This window comes from Fonsecaea erecta (genome assembly GCF_001651985.1).
Source record: "Fonsecaea erecta strain CBS 125763 chromosome Unknown Scaff5, whole genome shotgun sequence".
Lineage (NCBI taxonomy): Eukaryota > Fungi > Ascomycota > Eurotiomycetes > Chaetothyriales > Herpotrichiellaceae > Fonsecaea > Fonsecaea erecta.
The window spans coordinates 578969-601377 of NW_017387248.1; the positions used below are offsets into that span (position 1 = coordinate 578969).

Sequence of the window (22409 nt, forward strand, 5' to 3'; positions counted from 1 at the left end):
AGAGACAGGAAATGAAGACTGAGCTTGATGATGAGGATGGTAGAATTGGCGATTGACTGTCTGTCGAAGGGGATGCGAAGTTTGCTCCTCCACGACTTGGAACAACAGCGCGCAGGAACAAGAGTCGCAAGCCGCCAGAAGAAGACTGCAGTTGCCTTTCGTTTAGTCAACCATTCACGCCATTCCATGTACAGTTAGCTCGCTCGGCTAACCTGCCATGGAATATTATGGAGACATTGAGGCTGAAAATGGCGGATTGTGCTTTGGCTGCAGTTAACATTTGCTCACCGGCCAGAATATGTGTCGCCCTTGGCCGACGAGGACTGTCTTCAAACATGTGCATCTCTGGAGATACTACTCCGCACAGTCTGGGGGCTTAGGGCCTGACTACACCGCGGCAAGGGAGTGGTACAGCAGACTGAACACACTACAGTGTCTGCGCGATGTCGGAGAAGTGACTTACGCCCGGTCCAGCGGTCCTGGCGGTCAGAATGTCAACAAGTATGATCACCTTCAGGATTCTCGCGACGAGTAGGTCTAACTTGGCTGCTGCAGAGTCAACTCAAAGGCTCAGCTGCGCGTCCCTCTTGATCGACTCCTCCCCTTAATCCCTGCCATTCTCCATGAAGGCATCTTGTCCTCTCGGTACTACGCTGAGAAGTCGTCGAGTTTGGTCATCCAGGCAGACGAGAGTCGAAAGGCCCAAGCAAATAAAGATGCCTGCTTCCGGAAGCTACACGAGCTACTATTGGATGTGTACAAGAACGTAGTCCCCGGGGAGACAACAGCAGAACAGAAGGAAAAGGTGAAAGAGTTCCAAAGGGCAGAAAATGAGGCCAGATTGAAAAGGAAGAAATTGCAATCGAGCAAAAAGCAATCGAGGTCAAAAGGAGGTATGGATTGACTAGGCCGACACGGGCACGCCCAAGGACTTGATAACAGAATCTGCCACTGTCCTGATCGCTGGATCCACATCCGGTGTTTGAAGGATCTTCTCAAGCGATTCTTTGGCCCACCCGAGCAACTCAGGGCTGTGCGACTTCCTGCGAGCGTCCTTCAGTCGCGACAGCATATCTCTGAGAGCCGCAGGGAATTCGGGAGAAGTGGGAGGTATCGAGACAAGTGGTAGTTGTATGTGGCATGCCTGGCTGCACCAACTCTGTGGGTATTCTCTCAAAAGGAATGTCGCCACGTGGTCTGCAACTCTGCGGCAGGCTGGAATGTCATCGTAGTCGAGAAGTATCTTGAAAAAGTCCAAGCCAAACTTGGGGTCAAGGAACTGGGCCATCGCAGCGTCGAAGATTGCGACTGGAATGGCCCCGCTCATTGCAGGTGTCGATTTCAGCTTCTGGAGTGCGGAGGTGTCAATATCATCGTGCTCGCCGGTCGGCGCGATGTCCATAGCCGTTAGTCTCGGCAAGTGCAGATTATTCTCATCTGCATTCTCTTGGTCTGCTGGTCCTTGTTGGTCGGCATTCCCCGTGGTGATCCCCAGGACTTCTCGACGGAGGTGAATTTTGGCGACATAGGACATTTCCAGTCTCGCATACCCCAACCATAGAGCTCTTGACCCTTTACAAAATCGAAGACCACGTTGCATGTAGCTCCTTGCTTCAGCCATATCACCATTCTCTTCCATCGCGTATTGGGCGGCGTGGATCCATAAATCGGACTTTGTAGGATGTAGCCGAAGTACTTGTGTAAACATCTCCTGCAATTTTTTATATGCCCTCTGTTTCCTCGCAAAATCTATCGCCTCCATCCAAAGACCGATGTCGCCGGGATGCTTGCGGGTGCCGCGGTCGAAGACGAAGAAGATGCGACGCTTGCCATTGTGTGATGTGGACTTGACTCCTAATCTCTTCACTCTCTTGCGCCTCAGGGCGTCCACATTCATCTCGAACTCGGCATAGCGAGCGAAGTCCGCAGGCGTGGATCCTCGGGCGTTGATCTTGTGTTCAAAGTCGGATCGTTTGCGGGCAATGCTGGTGATCTCCTCGGCGCTGAAGATACCTTTGCGTTCGTATTCTTTCAGCTCTGGCACTGACTGTTCGAGGAAAAACCGAGCCTTGTCACTTGCGGCGGCCATGATATTGGTCTTGGTAGTATGTCTGATCGAGAAGGAAGACCTGACTTTGGCGGAACTTTTATTTTTCGTAAAGTGAGGAATAAATTGGCCCGCAGTTTTCCCGCTTGGTTGCTTAGGCTGCGGATAATCAGGGGGTTCGAAGTTATTACTGAACTTCCACTTGTCCGCATGCGTAGCTTGTACAATTATTCCACCTGTTGACCTTTTCATACGCCTTCTTGTCACTCTTTCAATCTTTTCTTCTTGTTCTTCAGATGCAGCTGGTCGTCTTTTAATCCCCCGCTGATACACCAAATGGCGCCCAGGAAGGACGGAGACGTGGTGTTCTCTGTAAGCACCGAAAACCGCATCCCCTTCAGTTCGAGGTTCCTGACGAGTCGCAGTTCAACGGCAAATGGGTGTCATGGACTCATACAGTCGTCGCATACGCAGCCTTCCTTGGAGCGTTAATCGTTGGTGTTTCCCTCCATTACCACAAGATTGTGCAGAACGAGCACTATGGGTACCCCGATGAATGGTTTCCCTCTGTTTCGGCCACCATTGGCGACCGATACCCTGAGCGATCAGTCTTTATGGTCTTTATTGCCATTACCTCCGGACCTCGATTTGCCCTGGTCGCCTTATGGTACTTCCTTACGAGAAGACCCAATTCGAATCTTCCCACGATCGTCGCATCCACCGGTTTGTTGAGAACATTGACATGTGGAGGATGGACATACGTGACATCTACGGACGACCATGACTGGCATGATATTTTTATGATTTCATACCTGATTTTTACGCTCCCCTGGACACTGGGATGCCTCGCTTTGAGTCCGCCGAATCCGAAGGCTGTCAAGTACCGCAAAATTTTGGCTAGCTTGTTCTTTGGCACTCTTGTGCCCTTGATCTATTTCTTCATCCAGCATAAAATCCATAAAGTCGCTGGCGGTGAGTCTTTCAGCTACGGTATGGAGCATTGGCTAATTTCTCAAGCGTACACCATCTATGCCTTCTTTGAATGGTCTCTGATCTTGTTCGATGTGGCTTTTGATGCGGTCACCGCACTTGACTATGAAACCTTCGAATTCGTGATCAAAGATGTCAATGGCTCCACCAGAGGGTACGTGCAGTTGCTCCCAAAATACTCAAATGTACGAACAAGTCGAAGTTTGGCTTGGTGACTTACTAATCCTCTTCCAGTGATGCGAAGCTACTGAAGGATGCTTTGAAAGAGAAAGAGTATGTTCAACCTTGTTATTCCGTCGACGTTGCTAACGGGCTTCAGACGCGAGAGTCCTCTCATCCAGACTTCCACCTTCGATGGACCGTACTATTGGTCTGCAATGCTGGACGCCACTGCCGACATTCTCCATGGATTCTTCTTCTGGTCTATCCTGACCTCTCTCGGCGTCCTGATATGGTATTTCCCGCTCTGGCACATGGGAATCTCCGGGTACGAGGTTATGGTCATGGCCCCTGCTTCGCCTCTGATACTCGCCATCCCGTTTGTTCGATCTTTCGCAATCAAGAACCTTCGTTGGCTCCATATGTCTTCCCTCGTGGGGCTCGTGGCTTGGTTGGTCAAGGATCCATCATACCGTCTATTCACCGTCGGATTTGCTGTCATGGTGGGCTGCATAGCCTGGTCAGCAGAGTGGTACGCTGAACGAAGGAACTCGGCGCGGCTTCAGAGGAGAATCCTGGCGTGGACCATTGGATTCGTGCTGTCGAGCATCGCCAAGTTTGCGAATCACACCAACAATCCTATCTGGCCAATCCTACACTCCGGAATTGGCGGTTGGAACAAGACTGGTTTGGTGGTCGCCCTGGCTGCCGTGTGGCGCTCCACCCGCCCAGACATCTCCAGTAGCGCAGATTACATTCCTCCAAATGCGAAGAAGGGGTCAAGTTTGTTGGCTGGGCTTGGTCTGGGAGGGCTCTTCTTCACTATGCATTCTCTTCTCTCAGACTCCAGCACCATGGTTCTATGGGTCTGGGAAGGCTATCCTGTACGAGGTCCATTGGCAGTGCCCCATGGTGCGGTCACGATTGTCGTGATGAGCCTTGGATTGTTCCTGGGAGCTGCAATCCCTGGCTTTTTCGGATCGTGGACAGCCTACGGGTTGGGAGCTGTCGGTGCGGCCCTGCTCACCGGCTACGCCAACTGGACCGGCTACTATGGTGGTCTGATTCTCGCCTTCTACACTATGGGAGTCGCTCCAGTCCTTATCTCGTCCGCTGCCCAATACAGCCCGGCGTCTACCTTTGGCTTCGGCTATTTCATGTACAACATCATGGTTCTCTTCCATGTCTGGGTTGTGGCATACGCATTCGTCCCGGGAGGCCCCCTAGTCCGAGAACATACCGATTGGGTGATGATCACTACGATGCTTCTGATCGGTGCCGGTGTCTTTTCAGCCTTGACGACCAACTCGGGCTATCAAGCGAAGAACAAGCCCAGCCCTCGTGGACGGAAGCAATCCAGCTACTATCTCCATATCCTGCTTGTTTTGCAGCTGTTGACGGCCTCGATTGCGTATCTGCGCTTCCCAACCTACGATTATGTACCTTACCATCCAGAAGAGAAGCTTATAACCGCGGGAATCTGGACCATCCACTTTTCGCTGGACAACGACGACTGGTCGTCGGAGCGGAGGATGCGAGATGCCATCAAGGAATTGGAGCTAGATGTGGTTGGGTTGCTGGAGTCTGATCTGCAACGAATCATCATGGGCAACCGCGACACCACGCAGTATCTCGCCGAGGATTTGGGCATGTACGTGGACTATGGTCCTGGGCCAAACAAGCACACCTGGGGATCGGCTCTCCTTTCCAAATTCCCCATTCTCAACTCCACCCACCATTTGCTACCGTCGCCGGTGGGGGAACTTGCACCCGCCATTGAAGCTACACTGGATGTCTACGGTACTCAGGTCGATGTATTTGTCTTTCACTCTGGACAAGAGGAAGATCCCGAAGACCGGCGACTTCAGACGGAGTTCTTGTCGAGGCGGATGGGTGCGACGTCTCGACCAGCGATCTTGCTCAGTTACCTGGTGGTCAAGCCGGGGGAAGGCAACTACAACACCTACGTGAGTGAACTGAGTGGAATGCACGACATTGATGCTCGGGATTGGGACCGGTGGTGCGAGTACATCTTGTACAAAGACATCAAACGCGTGGGGTATGCCCGGATCAGTAGGGGTACCATTACAGACACGGAGATCCAGGTAAGTACCCATTGAGATGATGGTTTCGTGAACATGGCTGATTGAGAATACAGGTCGGCAAATTTGTAGTCGGAGAGCCGGCTTCCTACACGGACGAGAGGATTCCTGAAGAGCAAGTGCCGCCTGGACGCAGATTCCCAGCGTTGTTCCGTGGTGAGGGTGTCCGAGGACATAGATACCATGTCTTTGATGAGCCATGGTATTATGCATAGAGGGGGATTTGAATGCACTGTACCGAGTAACATGATATGGATGGGCCCGGAGCCTAATATGAAGCGGCCACATACGCGCCACGGAGTTCCGCTGTGGCCAACCAGCGCCTCGCCATGGTGGGTGCGTGGGTATGTCTTATCGTTATCACGAAAATAGTGCGGGGGTGTCGCAGCGAGTAACTGCGCAGGCGGAAACAATCCATAGATTAATCCACTCGAGCCTGTGACTCGGGCGGTGGTGACTCCATCGGTGAACGTGACCTGAATCATGCGCATTCTACATGACCGACTGACTGCACTTCCCTCTTCCCTCCTTCAGAGTGATGTACATCACACACAGGTAATCACTACAGGCTTTGGATTTTCCCTTTGCTGTTCTTGGGCTCGGTGAAAGGCGTTTTCTACAATCCTCCTCTTCACTTCCCTACAAAGGCTTCTCGAATCCCACTACTGGTGGTGGTGGTGGTGGTGCTTATAACATGCCCGACTCCTCTGCCACCCCTGCCCCCGGCTCCCGTGCCATCAAGATCCCTTTACATATTGGTAGCCATACAGACTACACCCCTCCGAGCCGACGTCGACGAAGTGAACGCTACGTGCATAATGCGGAACGAGCCGAAGCTTCAGATGCTGGTCCATCTTCGCTAGGCTCGGGCTCTGATCAAGACTCGCCGTGGTCCTACAGCCCTCTTCCCACTCGGTCTCAACAGCTGCTCCACAACATCACTCCATCGTCAGGCGAGGGTGGTCGACCCAAAGACGATCCTAGCACATCACAGCGGAAGGACAAGCAGAAGGCGGGCCTCCCGCCGCCCAGTAGCATGCCGATGCTCTTCAACGCTTCCTCCTCCCCCCTTGGTCCTTCGATGCTCTCTTCCAGCTCGTACAAGTCCATCAACCTGAATGCACACCACGATGATCCCGACGAGCCTCCTCGACTCATCACCTACACGAAATATAGCCAAGGGTTTACCTGGAATGACGAACTCTTTCTACCAAGCTATATGCTGGGACGATATGGGGAGAGGGGTCGAAAGAAGCTGTACGACGGTGACTTTGGAGACGAGGACCACTGCCCTGTGGCCGAGATCTTTGTCACGGATGAAGAGGCGCAGGCGATGATGCCGTGAGCGACCGCAGAGATGATTACTCGGAGCTACGATGTATGAATTGAGTCATGATACACACGGGGACAATGTCGGTCTGGGCGGCGTCCTCAGGCCAGGGACACCCATGGATGGATCAACGTTGCAGGCTGCTTGGTTCTGGATTGGTCTGTTGGGCTGCTAAGGACAAGACACATGCTTTTGGAGAGGTTGTTTTCTTTGACCAGGTCCACACCAGAGGCACACGGAGTTATGGGAACTGGATAGGGCGTGAGAAACGCTGCAGGAGGCACCGTTCGGAAAGGGGCTCAAGCGGTAAGGATTATCTCAACTCAAGACAGGGTGTTGGAGGGAGGGAGGCTTTGGGGGATGGTCAGAAGGATCAATGTTATCTTTCCTACCGTCACTCTCTCTTTCGGTCAGTCATACTTGTAACTAGACCAGTCACCCAGGAAATCACATATGTTCTGTTCTTACGCCTTGTCCCCTTCAGGGCTTCTCTTCCGCGTCAATCAGTGTCAATCCTAGCACATGCAAAGCCCTCCGTGTTGGCAGATCCCTTAGTTGCCGCGGATCAATTAGGGCCTCTACAGGCACCCAAGATGCATCCACCCGCTACATGCCCGCATTTCATGGCTTTTAGCTGCGACTCTGACAGAATCCATTTGTCCAGGCCCAGCCGACACCATGCCAATGGCCAGTCCATCCAGTAGGAGGCAGCGTCTCGTGCGTCAAAATCCGCACCAGACCCCTTTCCACCCGGCGATGCGCTGGCAACGCGCGACCTCGACGTGCATGAAACGGATTGTCAAAAGGTACCTCCTCCAACTGCAACTACTACCGCCCAGCCGACGAACGTCTTGTCTAGCAAACAACCACGTCAATTCGGCGGAGGGGCCGCTATGTATGCAACTGGGGTGGGATCCGTCATGTCCGTACCCGGCTGAGGTACATATTTGATGTCCCCAAGTACTGCTCTGCCGACTCGTGGTCGAAAGATGCTCTGTAAGTCACTGCCATCAATAGACACACGGCACCCCCGTAGATAGCATTCGTCGTCTGGTTGAGGTACGAGGCACGAGGCACAGACTCATCAAGACATTACCGGTCCTTTGGCACATAACGGACCAACCACACACCTTCTCTCAAACAATCATCTGGACGACGACGATACCCGCCAATAAAAAAAATATGGCTGAAGATTTGAAGTCACTCGTCAGTGAGCTCTCACGACTGGCTAGCACCTACGTGCCATCCACAGGCCATGATGCGGCATCTCTCGCCCCCAAAGCGGCTCTGGTCGGCCTTTCCAAGAAGATCATTTCCTCTTTAATGGATCCGGGGATGATGGTCCAGGCCCACTCCCTGCAAATGGCCGAGCTGGTGTCCATCCGCACACTCTTGGACCTGAAGGTGTTTGAGAAGATGCCGGCGGAAGAGGGAAAGACGATCAGTGCCAAGGAGTTGGGTGAGAAGTCGGGCGTTCAGGAGGCGCTGCTTGGTATGGCTTCTGTTCTCCTTGGATTCACGCCTGGTGATCAGAAACCACTGTAGTCCCACTCGATCACAGACGGTCAAGCAAAAAAAAGGGGCGAGGGCTGACACAACTGTGACCAGAAAGACTATTGCGCCCTCTGGCCGCGTCGGGATTCATCACGCAGTCGCCCGAGGACGGTAGCTATGGCTCCACCAAATTCTCACAGGCCTACACGTCGTTCCCAGGCATGTTCTTCACGTTGATGTTTGACCACTTCCTGCAGCCTATGACGGACCTGCCGAAGTACCTGGCCAAGCACGGGGCCGTCGAGCCGACGTCGTTCTACGTCAACCCGTACTCCGACTACCACAACGCCAGCGACTCCGGCATGACGACGTGGGAGATCATGTCCAAGGACCCGGAGAAGCTGAAGACGTTCCAGCTGGGGCTGAAGATGGGCGACAATCTGGTCCCCGTCGTCGGCTATTACAATTTCAATGGCCTGAAATTGACCGAGGACGAGCTGCAGAGTACACCCGACCGCGTGGCGCTGGTGGACATCGGCGGTGGGGTGGGCAACACCCTGAGGAAGGTCCTGGACGAGTACAAGGAGCTGGATCCCAAGAACGTGGTGTTGCAGGATCAGAAAGAGATCATCGCCATGGCCGAAAAGGAGAAGATCGCCCCGGAAGGAGTGAAGTTGATGGAACATGATTTCTGGACCGAGCAGCCCGTCAAAGGTGAGTTGAGTTTGCCTACTGCAGTCACACACCCCCAAAAGAGCAGAGGGATCTATCTATATATCCGATCTTGATTCCCTTGATGTTCTCTCAGTTCATCTATGTCTGCCGCTCCGTCAGACTGAGCCTGAAACAACGTAGCTGACGTGGTCTCCCCTTTCCCCTTTGCGAACACCCAACAGGTGCGAAGGCGTACTTCTTCCGACGCGTGTTCCACGACTACAGTGACGAGCTGTGCGCGAAAGCACTCAAGCAGATCATCCCGGTCATGGCGCCGGACTCGCGCGTGCTCATCGCCGACATGCTGCTGCCGGAGATCATGACCGACGCGGCGGCGCACACGGCCGCGCTGGACGTCGCCTGCATGGTCATGGGCGGCAAGGAACGCACCGAGGCCGACTTCCGCAAGCTGTTCGACGGCGTCGGCCTTGAGGTCGTCGGCATCCACCGTGCCCCCGAGGCCGCGGCGGGGATCGTCGAGGGGAAGTTGAAGGGTGCGACGGCGGCGGCGGCGGCGGATGCCTGAACAGAACAGAACAGACGAGCGAGGGCACGTCACGCCACGACTCACTCACTCACTCACTCTCTGCGACTCTGTGGCTTGGATGAAGCGAATGGTGTACACAGTGCACGGTAGACAGGCAGACAGATAGACAGATGGAGGAATGGATAGCAGCAGGCTAGTTAGAGAGAGAACGGGGTTATGTGTATGTCGTCACTGCTCTACATGCCTAACAGACAGACAGACAGAGGCAGAGAGAGAGAACATGTCTTTTTCCACACGAGGCTGAATTTTCAGGCAGAGAAAGAACCCCTCTCCTCCCTCTCCCCGGTACTTGGCTGAGACTGGGTTGGGTCTCAAACAAAAAGCGAGCGATCGATCGATTGATTGATTGATTGCTTGCTTGATTGATTGATTGATTGATTGATTGATTGCTTCCCAGTCTCCTCCGAGGAAATCGTCCGTTCTCGTCTTGCTTGTTCTGAGGATTGCCTCGTGCGACAACGACTATTCCATACATAATTACATATAGTTCCTGGCGTGGCTGGCTCAACTTCCGGATGCTCCCCTTCGCCAGCTCGCTAGGTCCTTAAAAAAGGGCAAAAGGGTAAAAGGGCAAAAAGGGAAAAAAGGGGACGTTCAGCCTTGTCGAGCCGCCGAGCCACGTGATCGATCCAGCATGTGAAACCACCCCTGCTGCGGTTCCAGAGACAGACAAATGCCCTGCCATGCTCTGCTCTGCTCTGCTCTCCCTCAGGGCCTGGGGGCCAGTATCAGTCCTTGAAGCTGGTTTATTTCTGTCTATGAGCCCGAGGGACTTGTCAGAGCCTTGGCACGGCGGCTGTTCGCCTCGTGAAAAAGAACAATTCCGTAAGAGAGACAGGCATGACGAACATGATCCAGACCCTGTAATGCTGTCCCCTTGCTCGATGCTCTCCGCGCAATTACGTCCGTTCGACGCCCCTTTTGCTCCGTGCATTGTGAACATGTGGCATAAAGTGCCTCAACCAGGAAGCATCCTTGTCCCTGCCCGCTCACACATGCATCTCCCCTTTCAAGATTTAGTATTACCAAGGACTGCCTTCACGCTTGCGTCGTAGATGCTCCCATCCTCCACATGCAGGTCCGGATCGACGTGGTCGGCCAAAAGGCGAATCTTGTTCGCGGCATCTTTCGACCGAGGGGTTATCCTGCACTTGAAGGGCGCAGGACCTAAGACAGGAAAGCCTCCCACTGAACGACGAGATGCAGCCAGTCAGCTTGAGGGCTCCATTTTCTCTTCCTTACTTGGCCCCGTCACTGAGGCTGGGGAGAGATTTCAAGGAACAAACCACCTATTGGAACATAACTCACCTGTTTCATCATTTGGGGCTGGGTGATCGCCACGGTCGATATTAAACGCCCACAAAATTCGGCTGATAACGATAAACAGACTCGAATCTGCGACGTGTTTTCCGGGACACTCTCTCCTCCCTACACCGAAAGCGAGATGATGGGGAGTCTTTGCACCGTTGGGGACGTGTCGCGGATCGTCAGGTGGCAGCCATCGGCCGGGCAAAAAGGCTGAGGGGTTGGGAAAGTGTTGCTCTGAGTGATGCACGGCGTACGTATTCGGAATCACCGTTGTAGATTTGGGGATTGTCGAGCCACGGTACGTGTCGGTTTGAGATGTTGCGTGAAAAAAGGCCAACGGTGTCGCCGATGCCCATCGATGGAGTTCTGAAACCACCGCCGTCATGTATGGCAGACTTTCCCGGTCAGAGAAATCCGGTAATCTCTCACTCCCCACGACCGTGTCCAGCTCCTTCTGGGCGTCACGTATCCATTCCGGATATTTGGCGCACGCCTTGAAAAACCACTGCAGCGCCGTCGCCGTCGTCTCCCTGCAGGGTCTCAATCAGCCGCTTGTGCCTGGATCAGAGACTCTCCATCTCTGATGGGAGCTTCCAGTGTTACACTTACGTGCCCGCCGTGAGCAACTCTGCCGTCACGCTGATCCGTTCGACCTCACTGAGGTGCTCTGACTCGGGGCTCTGAATAAATCTGCTCAGAAAGCAATCCGGTGCGGTACCCATCTTGACTCGCTGTTCGATGGAGTGGAGGAAGACGCCCCAGAAATTGCGCATTTCGAGATGCATAGAGTATGCCTTGGATCTCCAGGGGGCGAACGGTCCAGGAAGATAGTTCAGGAGAGGGTAGCGGTCGACGAACCAGACTCCCGGGGTGATGCCTTGGAGATTGTTAGAATTTGGGTTCGCCATTGAGGTCCTGGGTCCGGAACACATACTGCCAAAAAACTTCTGCATCATTGTACCAATCGTCCTGTCATATTATTCAGCCCTGGCTAGACTGTAGGGCGTTCGAGCCTTGGACGCCAATAATGCAAGCGGTCTCTGGCATTGCGATGAGAAGAGGAAACTTACATGGGAAGGAAAGCGTCTGAGCGATCAAAGCGGGCGCCGACTCTATGATAACGGACCAAAGCAAAGTCAGGAATGGTCGACTAGGCTTCACAGCAACAACAGAACCCTTCGGAAGGTATTGTATTCCCAACTCACAGAAGCGAGAACGTTACACTAGCCGAGTACCGCGACATTTCCGAGTAGAAACTGTCGGGAGCGTTCAGCAGATTTCTCAGCGTTTGCCGAGACTCGTATTCCTGGTAGGGGAGGAATATTTTCGCATTCTGTATTCCGAGAAGTGTATGGATGATTTTGCGGTGCTTCTGGGACGAATCAGTTCTTGCCAACCCCGGTGCCACACCAAGAAGGTTGGCAGTACCCTGAATTCTTCGCCGTATGGCATATTCACAATTCTCGCCTTTCCGGTGATGATGTCCGCTTGGGGTGAACTTGTCGGTCGCGAGCTGTAGATGTGGCCCCTTTTGACCAAGAGTTCCTCGATGGCTTGGGCGCTGCTGAGTACGATTGCAGTCGAGCGACCCATCTTGTAGGAGAAGACGTCTCCGTACGTCTTTACCCATGGTGTGAGGTAGATGTGGAGTTTACTCCGACGGTCCTTGTCAGGAACCAATATGTCAGGGCCATCTGGGAGATTGTATTTTGTTCTAGGCCTGAAGGCGATATAGACGAAAAAGACGATAGGTAGAAGGGCAAAAGGCCAGTACATTTTCGTCGGTGGTGACTGTCCAGGCAAAGAGCTTTTCAATACCCTTTCGAGTTGGTTAGCACCTCTCCCCCCAAATGGATATCCCTTATATGCCAAATGGGACCATCGTGAGGCCAGCCGATGGAAAACACGGCTGACCGTCCTTGACCGAGAAGTCCAGCAGTCTTACAGCTGCTCAAGTAATTCGGGTTTCACGCGAATCCCGACAACAGGTTTATATTGACAGCACTTAGCGGCACTAGGAGCATTGTCCATTGCAGCCAACTGAGCACCGAGCATACCAGGGATCGGCGAAAAGGTGGGACTCGTGCAATTCTTCTTCGATCTGATCTTGGGGCTGGCCGACCGCGAAAAAAAGGGCCCCAACTCCGACGTTCGAAATGCTGGAAGCCATTGTTCAACCTTCCCTGGAGGTGGAAATAGTTCAGTCCCCGGTGCCAAGAGCCGGGGAAGGAGAACTTCTGATCAAGGTGATATGCACAGGGTGTAATCCGTAAGCCACTCGATCTGGAAATGCTCTTCTCATCCTTGAAAAAAGCCATTCTCAATGGGCCGACGGATCTCCACTGACGCGAAGAGTTGCAGCAAGGACTGGAAATCGGTGGTGTACACCAGTAAGCCACTCAACTCCGGAGATGACATGGCAGGGATCGTCGAGCAAGTCGGAAAGAAGGTGGTGGGTTTCCGAAAGGGGGACAGGGTTGCCGCTTTTCATCAGATGCGTACCGCACACGGCAGCTTTGCAGAGTATGCCGTTGCCCCCGCCCATACCACGCTGCATCTGCCGGACCATGTTACTTTCGAAGAGGTAAGATGTACGACTGGCGGCCCTGGCGGAGGGAGACTGACATTTTGTTGCGTGAACAGGCAGCAACTATTCCCCTTGCTGCTTTCACTGCTGCGGTTGGATTATACCATTGCCTGCAATTGACACCCCCATGGGAGCGGGCGGCTACACCAACTCCTCTCATTGTCTATGGGGCCTCCAGTGCTGTCGGGGCGTTTGTGTTGAAGCTTGCTTGCAGATCAAATATCCATCCCATCATAGCCATCGCCGGCAATGGGCAGCCCATGGTCGAGAAGCTGATTGATCGTTCGAAAGGGGACTTCGTGGTGGACTACCGGGAGGGCGAGGAGCACATTATAACTCGGGTGCATCAAGCTCTGGAAGAGCGAGGGATCGACTCCGTCAGACATGCTTTCGACTGTATCTCAGAGCATGGGTCTCCAGAACTGATGGCCCGGGTGCTCGCTCCTGAGGGACACGCGACATTTGTTCTCCCCGAGAAGGATTATAGTCTCGTGGCTGAGAAGATCCTCACTTCCCTCACTTTTGTGGGTTATATCCATACAGGACCTTTTCCAGTGGATGCAAAGAAGGGCATCAGGTTCAACCCGGACGGCTACGGGAAGGATTTTGGCGCCGTGTATTCGAGTGTGTTAGCGAGGGGGTTAGCGGAGGGCTGGCTCAGTGCGCATCCTTATGAGCTCGTGGCCAATGGGTTGAGAGGTCTGCCCGTGGCACTGAAGAATCTGCGAGAGGGAAGGGCGAGCGCGAAGAAGTACGTGATTCGTATCGACGAGACAGAAGGGAAATGAGGTCGAGGGCAGAAGGAAGGACTGTGTGAGCGGCACTGCGTTCGTGGATACAATACTTACTGCAGTATTGTTTGGAGAAGATTACATATTCACCACACACAGCACCGGTAGCAACGTCCAAGGGCTTGCGAAGAATAAGAAGCATTGCACAGCACCACGGGATGCTTGTCGAACCATGCCTGAGTCTTGACGCTGATGCTGATGCTGATGCTGATGCTGATGTCGACGCTCGGCACCAATGTTGGGCGAAGATGAGCTGCCGGTTCAAAAGGACGCACTCTAGCGGGTGCTCGATATTCCAAGAGCTCTGAAGACGGTCGCCGGTTTCAGCTCCAATTTGGCCATTGCATGTGTATACATATCCGTGTACTATGTTCATTAAGCAATACAGTCATGGTTTGCGGCAGAGAGAAATGAATTGACCACCAATCCCGCACATCAGCACCAGCCATACGTCTCGTCGTGGAGCTCGTCAACGACGTTATGCTATTTCCAAACGAATACCTCCCGAGATATACCATCTTTTTACTTCGTGCGGTCCTGCTCCTGAAAATATCCGCCTCGGGCTCGACACAACCTGCCACCCTGAACCACCTCAAACGCATCACTTCCTACACACGTGGGGCAATAAAACAGTCCCCGCGGATCGTATCTTCTCTTTACGGCCAACAGCCTGGCGTAATGGCGTCTACCGTAGAAATCGACCTTCCAGTCCGGGTCGAATCTGTCCCCTTCGTTCATGTACGCGCCGGTGTTGGGCGCCAGTTTCTTCATGGCGGGGACCTTGACGTACGTGATGTCGTGTTGCTTTTCGTCGAGCACTGATTGCGGAGTGTCGAAGGACGACACCCGGGCCACGATGTTGTTCAAGTAAGAGAGACGCCAGGCCGGGGTGACGCCGGAGAATGGGTCGGATGCGTCTCGAAACACCTGCCCGCCGCCGACAAGCTCGAGGTTGTTCGTTGTGAACTGCTCGGGCGTGCCGGCAATGGTTTGGATCATGGTACGTAGGGCGCTGAAGTTCTGCGTCACCGAGGCGCGGTCGAACAAACGGTTTCCAGCACCATACGCGGGTGATCCAACAGGTGGTTCAACGCCGGACTCGGCCTGGTAGTACGTCCAGTAGTCCGGATAGGAAGCGTAAGTTTCGGAGATGAAGATGCTGGTCAGGTTGTATTGAGCCAGTCTTGCTCGGGCCGCGTCAAAAGCGGACTGAGCTTGCGTGACCGTGGTGTTGAAGATGCTGAAGCCGTGAACATAGCCGGTTGTCACGTCGGCGAAGAGAGGCGCTGGGCTGTTGACTGACCACTGACCATAGCCGGCGTACCCGGCGTCATTGAGATCGGGATAGGAAGAGTACAACACAGCAATAGCATCCAGAAGTCCAGAGATGTTAGCGCTCAAAGGAAACATGGCCAGATGTTGAACAGTGACGTTGACCATGGCGTAGGCTTTGACCGTGCTCGATACCACGACGCCGTAGGTGCCACCACCGCCACCACGAAGGGCGAAGAACAGGTCACTGTACCGGCAGGCATTGGCTGTTACGAGGTTTCCGTCTGCAAGAACAACCTCAAGTTCCAGCACTTGATCTGCTCCGAGACCGAAGGTTCGGGATGCAGGGCCGTGACCACCACCCTGCATCCAGCCTCCAATGGCGCCGACGGAGGGAGTGCCGCCATTGACGACAACGACATTGTGCTTTTGTGCCTCTGCGCCGACATCACCCCAAGTATACCCACCTGCAATCTTGAAAGCACTTCCAGTCCAATTGCCCACGTTACAGGCAGTGGAAGACTTAAAGGTGCCCTGGAAAGCAATGCCGTTGCGGAGATGGCGAATCCAGATCTCCAGGCCATTGGACCCTTCAGAGCGACCAAGCTGGTCGTGTCCCGTATTCTTGACTACCAGACGGAGGTTGAAGAGCTTGGAGAAGGCGATCGTCCGAGCCACCTGTCGAGGATTTGTACAATTGACAGCATAGCTTGGATTTACTCCCAGGGTGCAGGTCCCGTTGGCACTCGCCCCGGCAGTTACATTGACAGGGGGACAAGTGATATTGGTTGGAAATGAGAGCCCGACGACATCATCGGCCTGGAACGTAGCGTTGGCCCAGTTGGCATCAACCGCAGCACACTCAGCGGGATTGAAAGACGGGCCGGGATAGCAGGAGACGGCGACGGGCTGCGTCCTAATCAAGTTTCCGCCGACCGTGGAATTGAACAGGGCCCAGATCTTCTCGGAAGGCCAGCACTTGTCGCCAGAGATCTATCCATCCGTCAAGAGAATGCCCATAGCGGAGGGGGCCAGCAGCCTTGTAGGAAACATACACATTTGCATGAACCGTTGGGAGCAACATCAGCTGGCAGAGCAACTGCGGCAGAGATGGCAGGCAGAAGCAGCAAGGCGGCTTGACCGAGGAAGCACAGTACTCGCATCGTCTCCCTCATCTTTGGTTGTCGTCGTTAGGTGGGACTGTCGGTGAGTAGAATTGTCGTTCGTTCGACTTGACAGCGCCACCAGTCCGTGGGTACGGCTTGCCACTTTATGTATGTATCCAGATCACTTGGTCTTGCAGAGTCGAGACTCGCCGCCACTGCCTGCAAATTCAGCCTGATTCTAGCTCTTAGGTCCTTCCGAAGCCCATGTCCTAATTGTGTGGTGTTGCCTCTTGAAACGGGCCAAAGTGTTCGCGAATGAATGCCGGGCTGTGGTAGCTGTCTATACAAAGCTGTTCCAGAGCCTTAGATCCCCTCCAACGTTCTGGTCCACAACAGTGCAATGCAGTAGGACGTGCTCCGATCAGCTCTGAGGAAGTCAGCTCGCGGTGACGGTCGAAGTAAGGTGGACGAGCTAATGCAAGGCCAGACCTTGAGCTGATGCTCCTATCAATTGGTGCCATCAACTCCAGCCACTGAGCTGCCTCGAAGCTGAAAATAGTATCCGTTCAGAGTTGAACAAGCCGGCACACATTGGCTAGAATTGAATCAAGGACAGCACATACGGAAGCCCAGGATGGGGTGGCCATCAGGACTGGTGATGTGGGTTCGTGAGCCTCTCGGTGGGTTTGGCGGACAGAATCAGATTTCCTGAGGCTAGCATATAATAATTGGATCATGACCTGTTGAGCTTCATCCTCGAGCATCATGTCGGTACTAATACATTGATTTTTCTCCCGGGAATCCTTTCTTGTCCCAATACAAAGGCATTCGCCGAAATGCTGTAGATTGCCACCCAATGTGCGGCTAATATGGGGCACGTTCGGCCATCCCAAATACCCAGATATTCCTCTCTATCTTCGCATGGGCCTGCCCATCGCCGCCGCCTCATGCATGTTCTGGAAAATCAGCTTGAAGCCGTTGCACAGGTCCCTCATTGTGGGATACGGTTGCTTCATCAATTCGAATCCTTGTGGAATAACCCTCACGCTCCAGTCCATCAGTTTCGCGTTCTGGCCTGCCTTGAAGACAAGATGGAATTGGCCTGGCCGCTCACGGTTGAGGCAGAATTGGTACATGGAGCGTTTGGGGTTTGCGTTGGTATAGGTGGTCAGCCATTCCTCTGGTCCGGTTGTCAGTCACGTCTGGTCTCAATTTCACAGCAAAACAAACTCACCTAATGCAGCCTTGGATTTGTTCTGGAATTTCTCGTTGTTGCACATCTCGTCCACTTTTCGAGCCATGGCCTTGACGTGCAGCACAATCAACTCATCCAAGTCTGAATAGTTGTATCGTCCACCTATCCTCAAAGTCCTTCCAAGAGAGAACTCGTTCTCTTTGTCCAGCTCCAGCACGTCAATGTGTTGGAAGATGCCGTCCGCAACCTTCCAGGTCACGGCCAAGTGATCGTTGCCTTTGGATGATGGCCGAATGACAACGTCACCACGGTTCTGGCTGCCCAAGTACTCTTCCGCTTGTTTCGAGTTGAATGGCCTGAATAGAGGGTGCTTGATTACTCGGGTCACTCGACCGCCCAAATCTGTCTTCTCTTCCAGCAGCTTCCTGTCTGCAATTTCTTCGCGCTCGTCCCACTCGTCGTAGTTCCGATCGTTGTGATTGTATCGCCTGAAGGGTTTTTTCAACTGCTCGTCTCTCAGACTCACAGTGACGATAAACTCCTTGCGATTGATCGACGTGATGTGAGCCTGAATGGTCTGGTGAATGTTGTACAGCTGCTTTGGAGACAATGCAGGGTCTGCCCATTGACGGTCCTCGACAACTGCATCCAGCCCGCATTCGAGTTTGCCCTCCATGTGATCATCCGTGATTCTCTTCAGCGTCATTGGAACATTCATGCCTCTCTGTAGGGACTCCCTCGTCTCGCCTGTGAGCATTGTGAAGATCTCCGACTCCCCTAGATTGACCCGGAATGGATTTCTCAATTCTTCGTAGGGATCGTTGAGTTCAGCGGTGATGTTCTCCAGTGTGCTTCGCTTTTTGGAGTTGAGATTTTGTTCCAGCTGTGCGGCGTATTCTTCAAGAACCAGGTCATGAACTCGTTCCTGTGCCTCTTCCCGGATCAGTCGGCGAACGATCGCCCCCGAGCCCCCCTCCTGTCTCTCGGCCTCAATATCTTCTTCATCGAGTTCAAGTGCATCGGCTGCCATTTTTCGAGCAATGTCATAATCTTCGGGATGTATACGTGTGTTGTCCAGATATTCCGAGTCTGGATCTGACATGTCGAAGTCGATGTACAAGAAAGAGGCCGCGTTTGCCCACACTTTGGGGCCCATAGCTTGATGTTTATCGTTGAGACCTAGCAAATCCTCGCGAGCTGTGACAAAGCCATTGTTAAGATTGATAACCTTGACCAGATGCGAAGCTTTTCGAGGCCCGAGACCGGCCACGTAGGGCAGCAGATTTGCCAGCCCGGGATCCGTCACGGCGTCATTGATGTTCACGCCCGTCATGGTGACCGTGTCCACAAGGGCAGTTTCCAGTTTCTTCAGTAGTTTGTCTTGCGGCAACAGGTTCTGAGCTGGGTGGAAGTTGATGGATACAATGTCCCGACCCAGAGCGGCGTACTCTTTCAGGGGGGATTGCATGTATCTTGCTAGCCCAACACAGTAGAGGGCCATTTCGGGGACCCCGGGGTTATCAGCTTTCATGCGGTCGCCCGATTTTGACAAGCGCGCCACCTCGTCGTTGACCAGAATGACATCCAAAAGGTCGCTTCGATCTTGATCATCGTCGTCCGTGTATGTCGCGCCACGAAGGTCATGGTTGCTGACCAAGGTGGTCAAGTTTGCTACCAGTTTGCGAGTGTCAGGACACCATCCCGAGACCGCGATAACTTCGGGGTCCCTCCTTCGAACGACTTCTAATAGTGCCTCAACGTCCTTGCCGTCGGAGATGCCACGTTCTCGGTTACCAGGGCCGAGGTCCTTGAACTGACCATGCTCAATGACTCTACCCTCATCAGTGACATAAGCCCAGTGAATGGGATCCCGGCCAATCGTCCCGCCACCGTTAGTCATGGCCAAAACGCGCGGAGTAGTGCCCTTAGCCAACCCTCTTGGTTTCCAGGGAGCTTGATCAAGCTTCGCATAGAATTCATCGCGGCAGTCATTCCCAATGGTTGCCTCGCATTGGTCCTTGAGATTTTCTTTGACTGATCGAGCCATCAGCTTCATGATCTTGTCGACAGTAATCGATACGGCTTCGCGACGCTCCTGATTCCATGCATCTGCCACGGTAGAATAGTTGTCCGTTTCGATGTGCTTGTTGAGTTCTTTCTTAAAGGAATCCAACCCTGGCAGTCGAACTCGGATCTCGATCAAGCCTTCTTCCTCGGCTCTTAACATCTTGAGAAACAGTTCAGGTCGTTCACTAAAATAGATGCACTTCTGATTTCGGAGGTATTTGAACTCATAATATGGATGTTGTTCGTCGATCTTGCGAAGGCCCTTTTCGGTACGATGGCAGTCAATAACCCCCTGGGGAAAGATTCTCTCTCTGATAAGACGTCGGAACCGTGGGCTGGTGACGAGCTGTTCGATAAACATTGCTTTCGCGGCCTTGAGCACTCTGGCGCTAGTAGGGAACTCTTCGTCGACCATGGTATCAGCAAGGTTCTCGGGGCTGTCAGAGGGATCTTCTGTGTACGTTCGAACTCCCTCTCTGGTGACATTTCGTGCAAACGCGTCCGCAGTTATACCGAAGGCACGAACGAGACCGAAGGCCTTGGAAGCACGAATTTCCTCGTAAACACTCCTCGTGGATGCTTTCTTCTGGGACATATTCACACCGTTGCTCTCGCCATTCGAGGTCAGGGCCAAATCCTTGAGCTGCGAGGCGTACTCGAAGTATAGATAATCCTGTAAATCCTGAAGATCTTCCATCGAAGCAGCTCGGGGAAGGAGTTGTTCGAACGTCAGGTCTTCGGGCACATTGGTCGATTTCAAATCTTCGTAGGTCTTCTGAAGGGCTCTTTTCCTCTCGATAAGAGCTCGATATTTGAGATCGAGCTCCAATATCCGCCATAGGTCTTTCTGGTTGAGGAGTTTGACGGTGTCATCAATGACCTTGGGAGTTCCATCTTCCTGAACGCCGACCACCTTGGTCTGAGGAAACAACAGATAATCCTTTCGATGCATGTAAATAAACGGGGGTTCGAAATCCTGCCGGGTCATCAAGTCCAAATTATCTGCGACTGCCCGTCTGAACGGTTCCTCGTAAGCAACGTCGTGCCCTTTCGAGGGTAGGAGCAGGTTGGCTATCCACGCTGCTTCTTCTTTGACCTCCTCTTCGTTCAGTTCAAGGTCGCGATATGGTCTCCGAGCCAGTTGGTGCCGTTCGGGAATGTCGGTGAATCGAATTTCATTGTCCTCGTCGGTGAGAAGCTTCTCCGCCAGCTGCGAGGGCTCGAAGACGTCTCTGAGATGAAGATTCTTGTCTTTTTTGGCCTCTTCCTCGTCGGCCTCTTCCTCCTTTTCTAGAGCAAAGTCGTAGTCGGTTCCATCACCAAACGCAGCGCGGAAATCTTCCAGAGCCTGTTCGTCAAGGCCAGCTGCATCTGCGATACCTAGCTCCGCGATTCCCCGCCGGTTGTGTCTGGCCACTTCTTCGTCTTCACGTTGCCGTTGTTGCTCTTCATCGGAGAAGATGTCCTCTTCTATGAAGTCGTCAAACTCGTCCTGCAGCCCTCTTCGGTCCTGGCGACTCCGCCGACTATAGTCGGCCGCCTCCTCTTCCTCATCGGAATGACCAAAGATATCATTGACGCCGTAATGTTGTTGTGCATCACGGTCTTCACGGGGTCCCCGTTTGAGTCTTTTGAATTTTGATTCGGTCGTCTCCTCGGTGGGCTTCATCCCGATCAGCTCCAAATCCTCTTCATCGAGATCTTCGTCTTCACGCTCTTCCCGGCGGCGCTTCTTCCGTTCTCGTTTTCGTTCTCGGCGCGCTTCTTCGTCGTCTTCATCCTCGTCAACAATGAAGTCTTTGGCAATCTGGAATAAACATTAGCATTGGTTTCCAGAAGTCTCTTGAAAGAAAGCATTTTACCTCCGCTGCCGCCTCTTCATCTTCGTCCTCCTCGTCTTCGTCGGAGGAATCGTCAAATCGGCCGTTCGCGCCATTCGACTTCGGTCTTGCTTCACCAGTTTCTTCATCGAAGGATTCGTCCTCCTCTTCGTCATCGAGAATTGCCCGATCATCGATGAGATCCATGTTGACGGAAACGACAAGCGCAGGTAACAGACTCAGGAAATCGAGATAGGGTCGAGGAGCATCCGATCCGCAGGCAGCAAGGGTCGCAGTTACGGCGACGGCGACAGGTGTCTGAATGCCCTGCGAAAGCCCCAAAGGACAAACTTAACGCTGCGGCTAAATCGCGGCCTCGGCAGAGCTGCCGCCTCAGACAGTGATCGCCACGAGCCAAGCTAGATATGGACAGGTGGGGTCCTCGCTTTCGGCGATTGGCTAGGCCTTCTCCTCACATGAATCGAATCAGCCTGCTTGCGGTTCTTTCTGAACATGGGGAACTTCTGACTTGAAGCGTGAGAATAGGCGCTTGCGCTTGACCTCCTATTGACACCTATTGGGCGAACTACTGGCCTATGCCATGCACTATTGACTGATATCGCCTCTTCTGTCAACGACAGCGTGTGCCTTTCACGACCGTGCTGAAGCGCCTGGACCCCTATCTTCCCCCGGTGTGGTTTCAGTTTCACCATCAGTCAACTGACAATCTCTTCGACCGCACGGCAGGTTATACCGTGGTGTTTTGATATTTTGACAGCACTCCACCGTTCAGCGTTGGTTCATCTTGCTGAAAACTCAGAAGAAGCAGCGAGCTATTCATCCCTCGAAGTGTCTGATGGCCTTGGTGGGCATCGTTCTT

At 53.3% G+C, this 22409-nt stretch overlaps 8 protein-coding genes across 8 annotated transcripts; 4 read left to right on the top strand and 4 right to left on the bottom strand.

Annotated features, from left to right (window-relative positions):
- Nucleotides 1–904: 904 nt before the first annotated feature.
- Nucleotides 905–2089, bottom strand: AYL99_06279 (hypothetical protein; the record flags this gene model as incomplete). Its single annotated transcript, XM_018837789.1, has 1 exon — nt 905–2089. The coding sequence occupies one exon, from the start codon at nt 2087–2089 to the stop codon at nt 905–907; it is 1185 nt and encodes a 394-aa protein (XP_018692349.1).
- Nucleotides 2090–2383: 294 nt separating this feature from the next.
- On the top strand, nt 2384–5513 carry AYL99_06280 (hypothetical protein; the record flags this gene model as incomplete). Its single annotated transcript, XM_018837790.1, has 6 exons — nt 2384–2419; nt 2473–3019; nt 3065–3191; nt 3272–3310; nt 3357–5301; nt 5355–5513. The coding sequence occupies 6 exons, from the start codon at nt 2384–2386 to the stop codon at nt 5511–5513; spliced, it is 2853 nt and encodes a 950-aa protein (XP_018692350.1).
- A 479-nt stretch (nt 5514–5992) lies between these two features.
- Nucleotides 5993–6643, top strand: AYL99_06281 (hypothetical protein; the record flags this gene model as incomplete). The annotated part of the gene is made up of 1 exon (XM_018837791.1): nt 5993–6643. One exon carries the CDS (start codon nt 5993–5995, stop codon nt 6641–6643), a length of 651 nt encoding a protein of 216 aa, XP_018692351.1.
- Nucleotides 6644–7810: 1167 nt separating this feature from the next.
- AYL99_06282 (hypothetical protein) lies at nt 7811–9362 on the top strand (the record flags this gene model as incomplete). The annotated part of the gene is made up of 3 exons (XM_018837792.1): nt 7811–8120; nt 8237–8836; nt 9019–9362. The coding sequence occupies 3 exons, from the start codon at nt 7811–7813 to the stop codon at nt 9360–9362; spliced, it is 1254 nt and encodes a 417-aa protein (XP_018692352.1).
- Nucleotides 9363–10392: 1030 nt separating this feature from the next.
- Nucleotides 10393–12467, bottom strand: AYL99_06283 (hypothetical protein; the record flags this gene model as incomplete). Its single annotated transcript, XM_018837793.1, has 7 exons — nt 10393–10571; nt 10692–11221; nt 11301–11568; nt 11626–11660; nt 11762–11803; nt 11897–12063; nt 12120–12467. 7 exons carry the CDS (start codon nt 12465–12467, stop codon nt 10393–10395), a joined length of 1569 nt encoding a protein of 522 aa, XP_018692353.1.
- A 547-nt stretch (nt 12468–13014) lies between these two features.
- On the top strand, nt 13015–14066 carry AYL99_06284 (hypothetical protein; the record flags this gene model as incomplete). Its single annotated transcript, XM_018837794.1, has 2 exons — nt 13015–13275; nt 13335–14066. The coding sequence occupies 2 exons, from the start codon at nt 13015–13017 to the stop codon at nt 14064–14066; spliced, it is 993 nt and encodes a 330-aa protein (XP_018692354.1).
- Nucleotides 14067–14591: 525 nt separating this feature from the next.
- AYL99_06285 (FAD/FMN-containing protein) lies at nt 14592–16516 on the bottom strand (the record flags this gene model as incomplete). The annotated part of the gene is made up of 2 exons (XM_018837795.1): nt 14592–16334; nt 16397–16516. The coding sequence occupies 2 exons, from the start codon at nt 16514–16516 to the stop codon at nt 14592–14594; spliced, it is 1863 nt and encodes a 620-aa protein (XP_018692355.1).
- Nucleotides 16517–17358: 842 nt separating this feature from the next.
- Nucleotides 17359–21736, bottom strand: AYL99_06286 (hypothetical protein; the record flags this gene model as incomplete). Its single annotated transcript, XM_018837796.1, has 3 exons — nt 17359–17627; nt 17682–21516; nt 21572–21736. 3 exons carry the CDS (start codon nt 21734–21736, stop codon nt 17359–17361), a joined length of 4269 nt encoding a protein of 1422 aa, XP_018692356.1.
- Nucleotides 21737–22409: the final 673 nt, after the last annotated feature.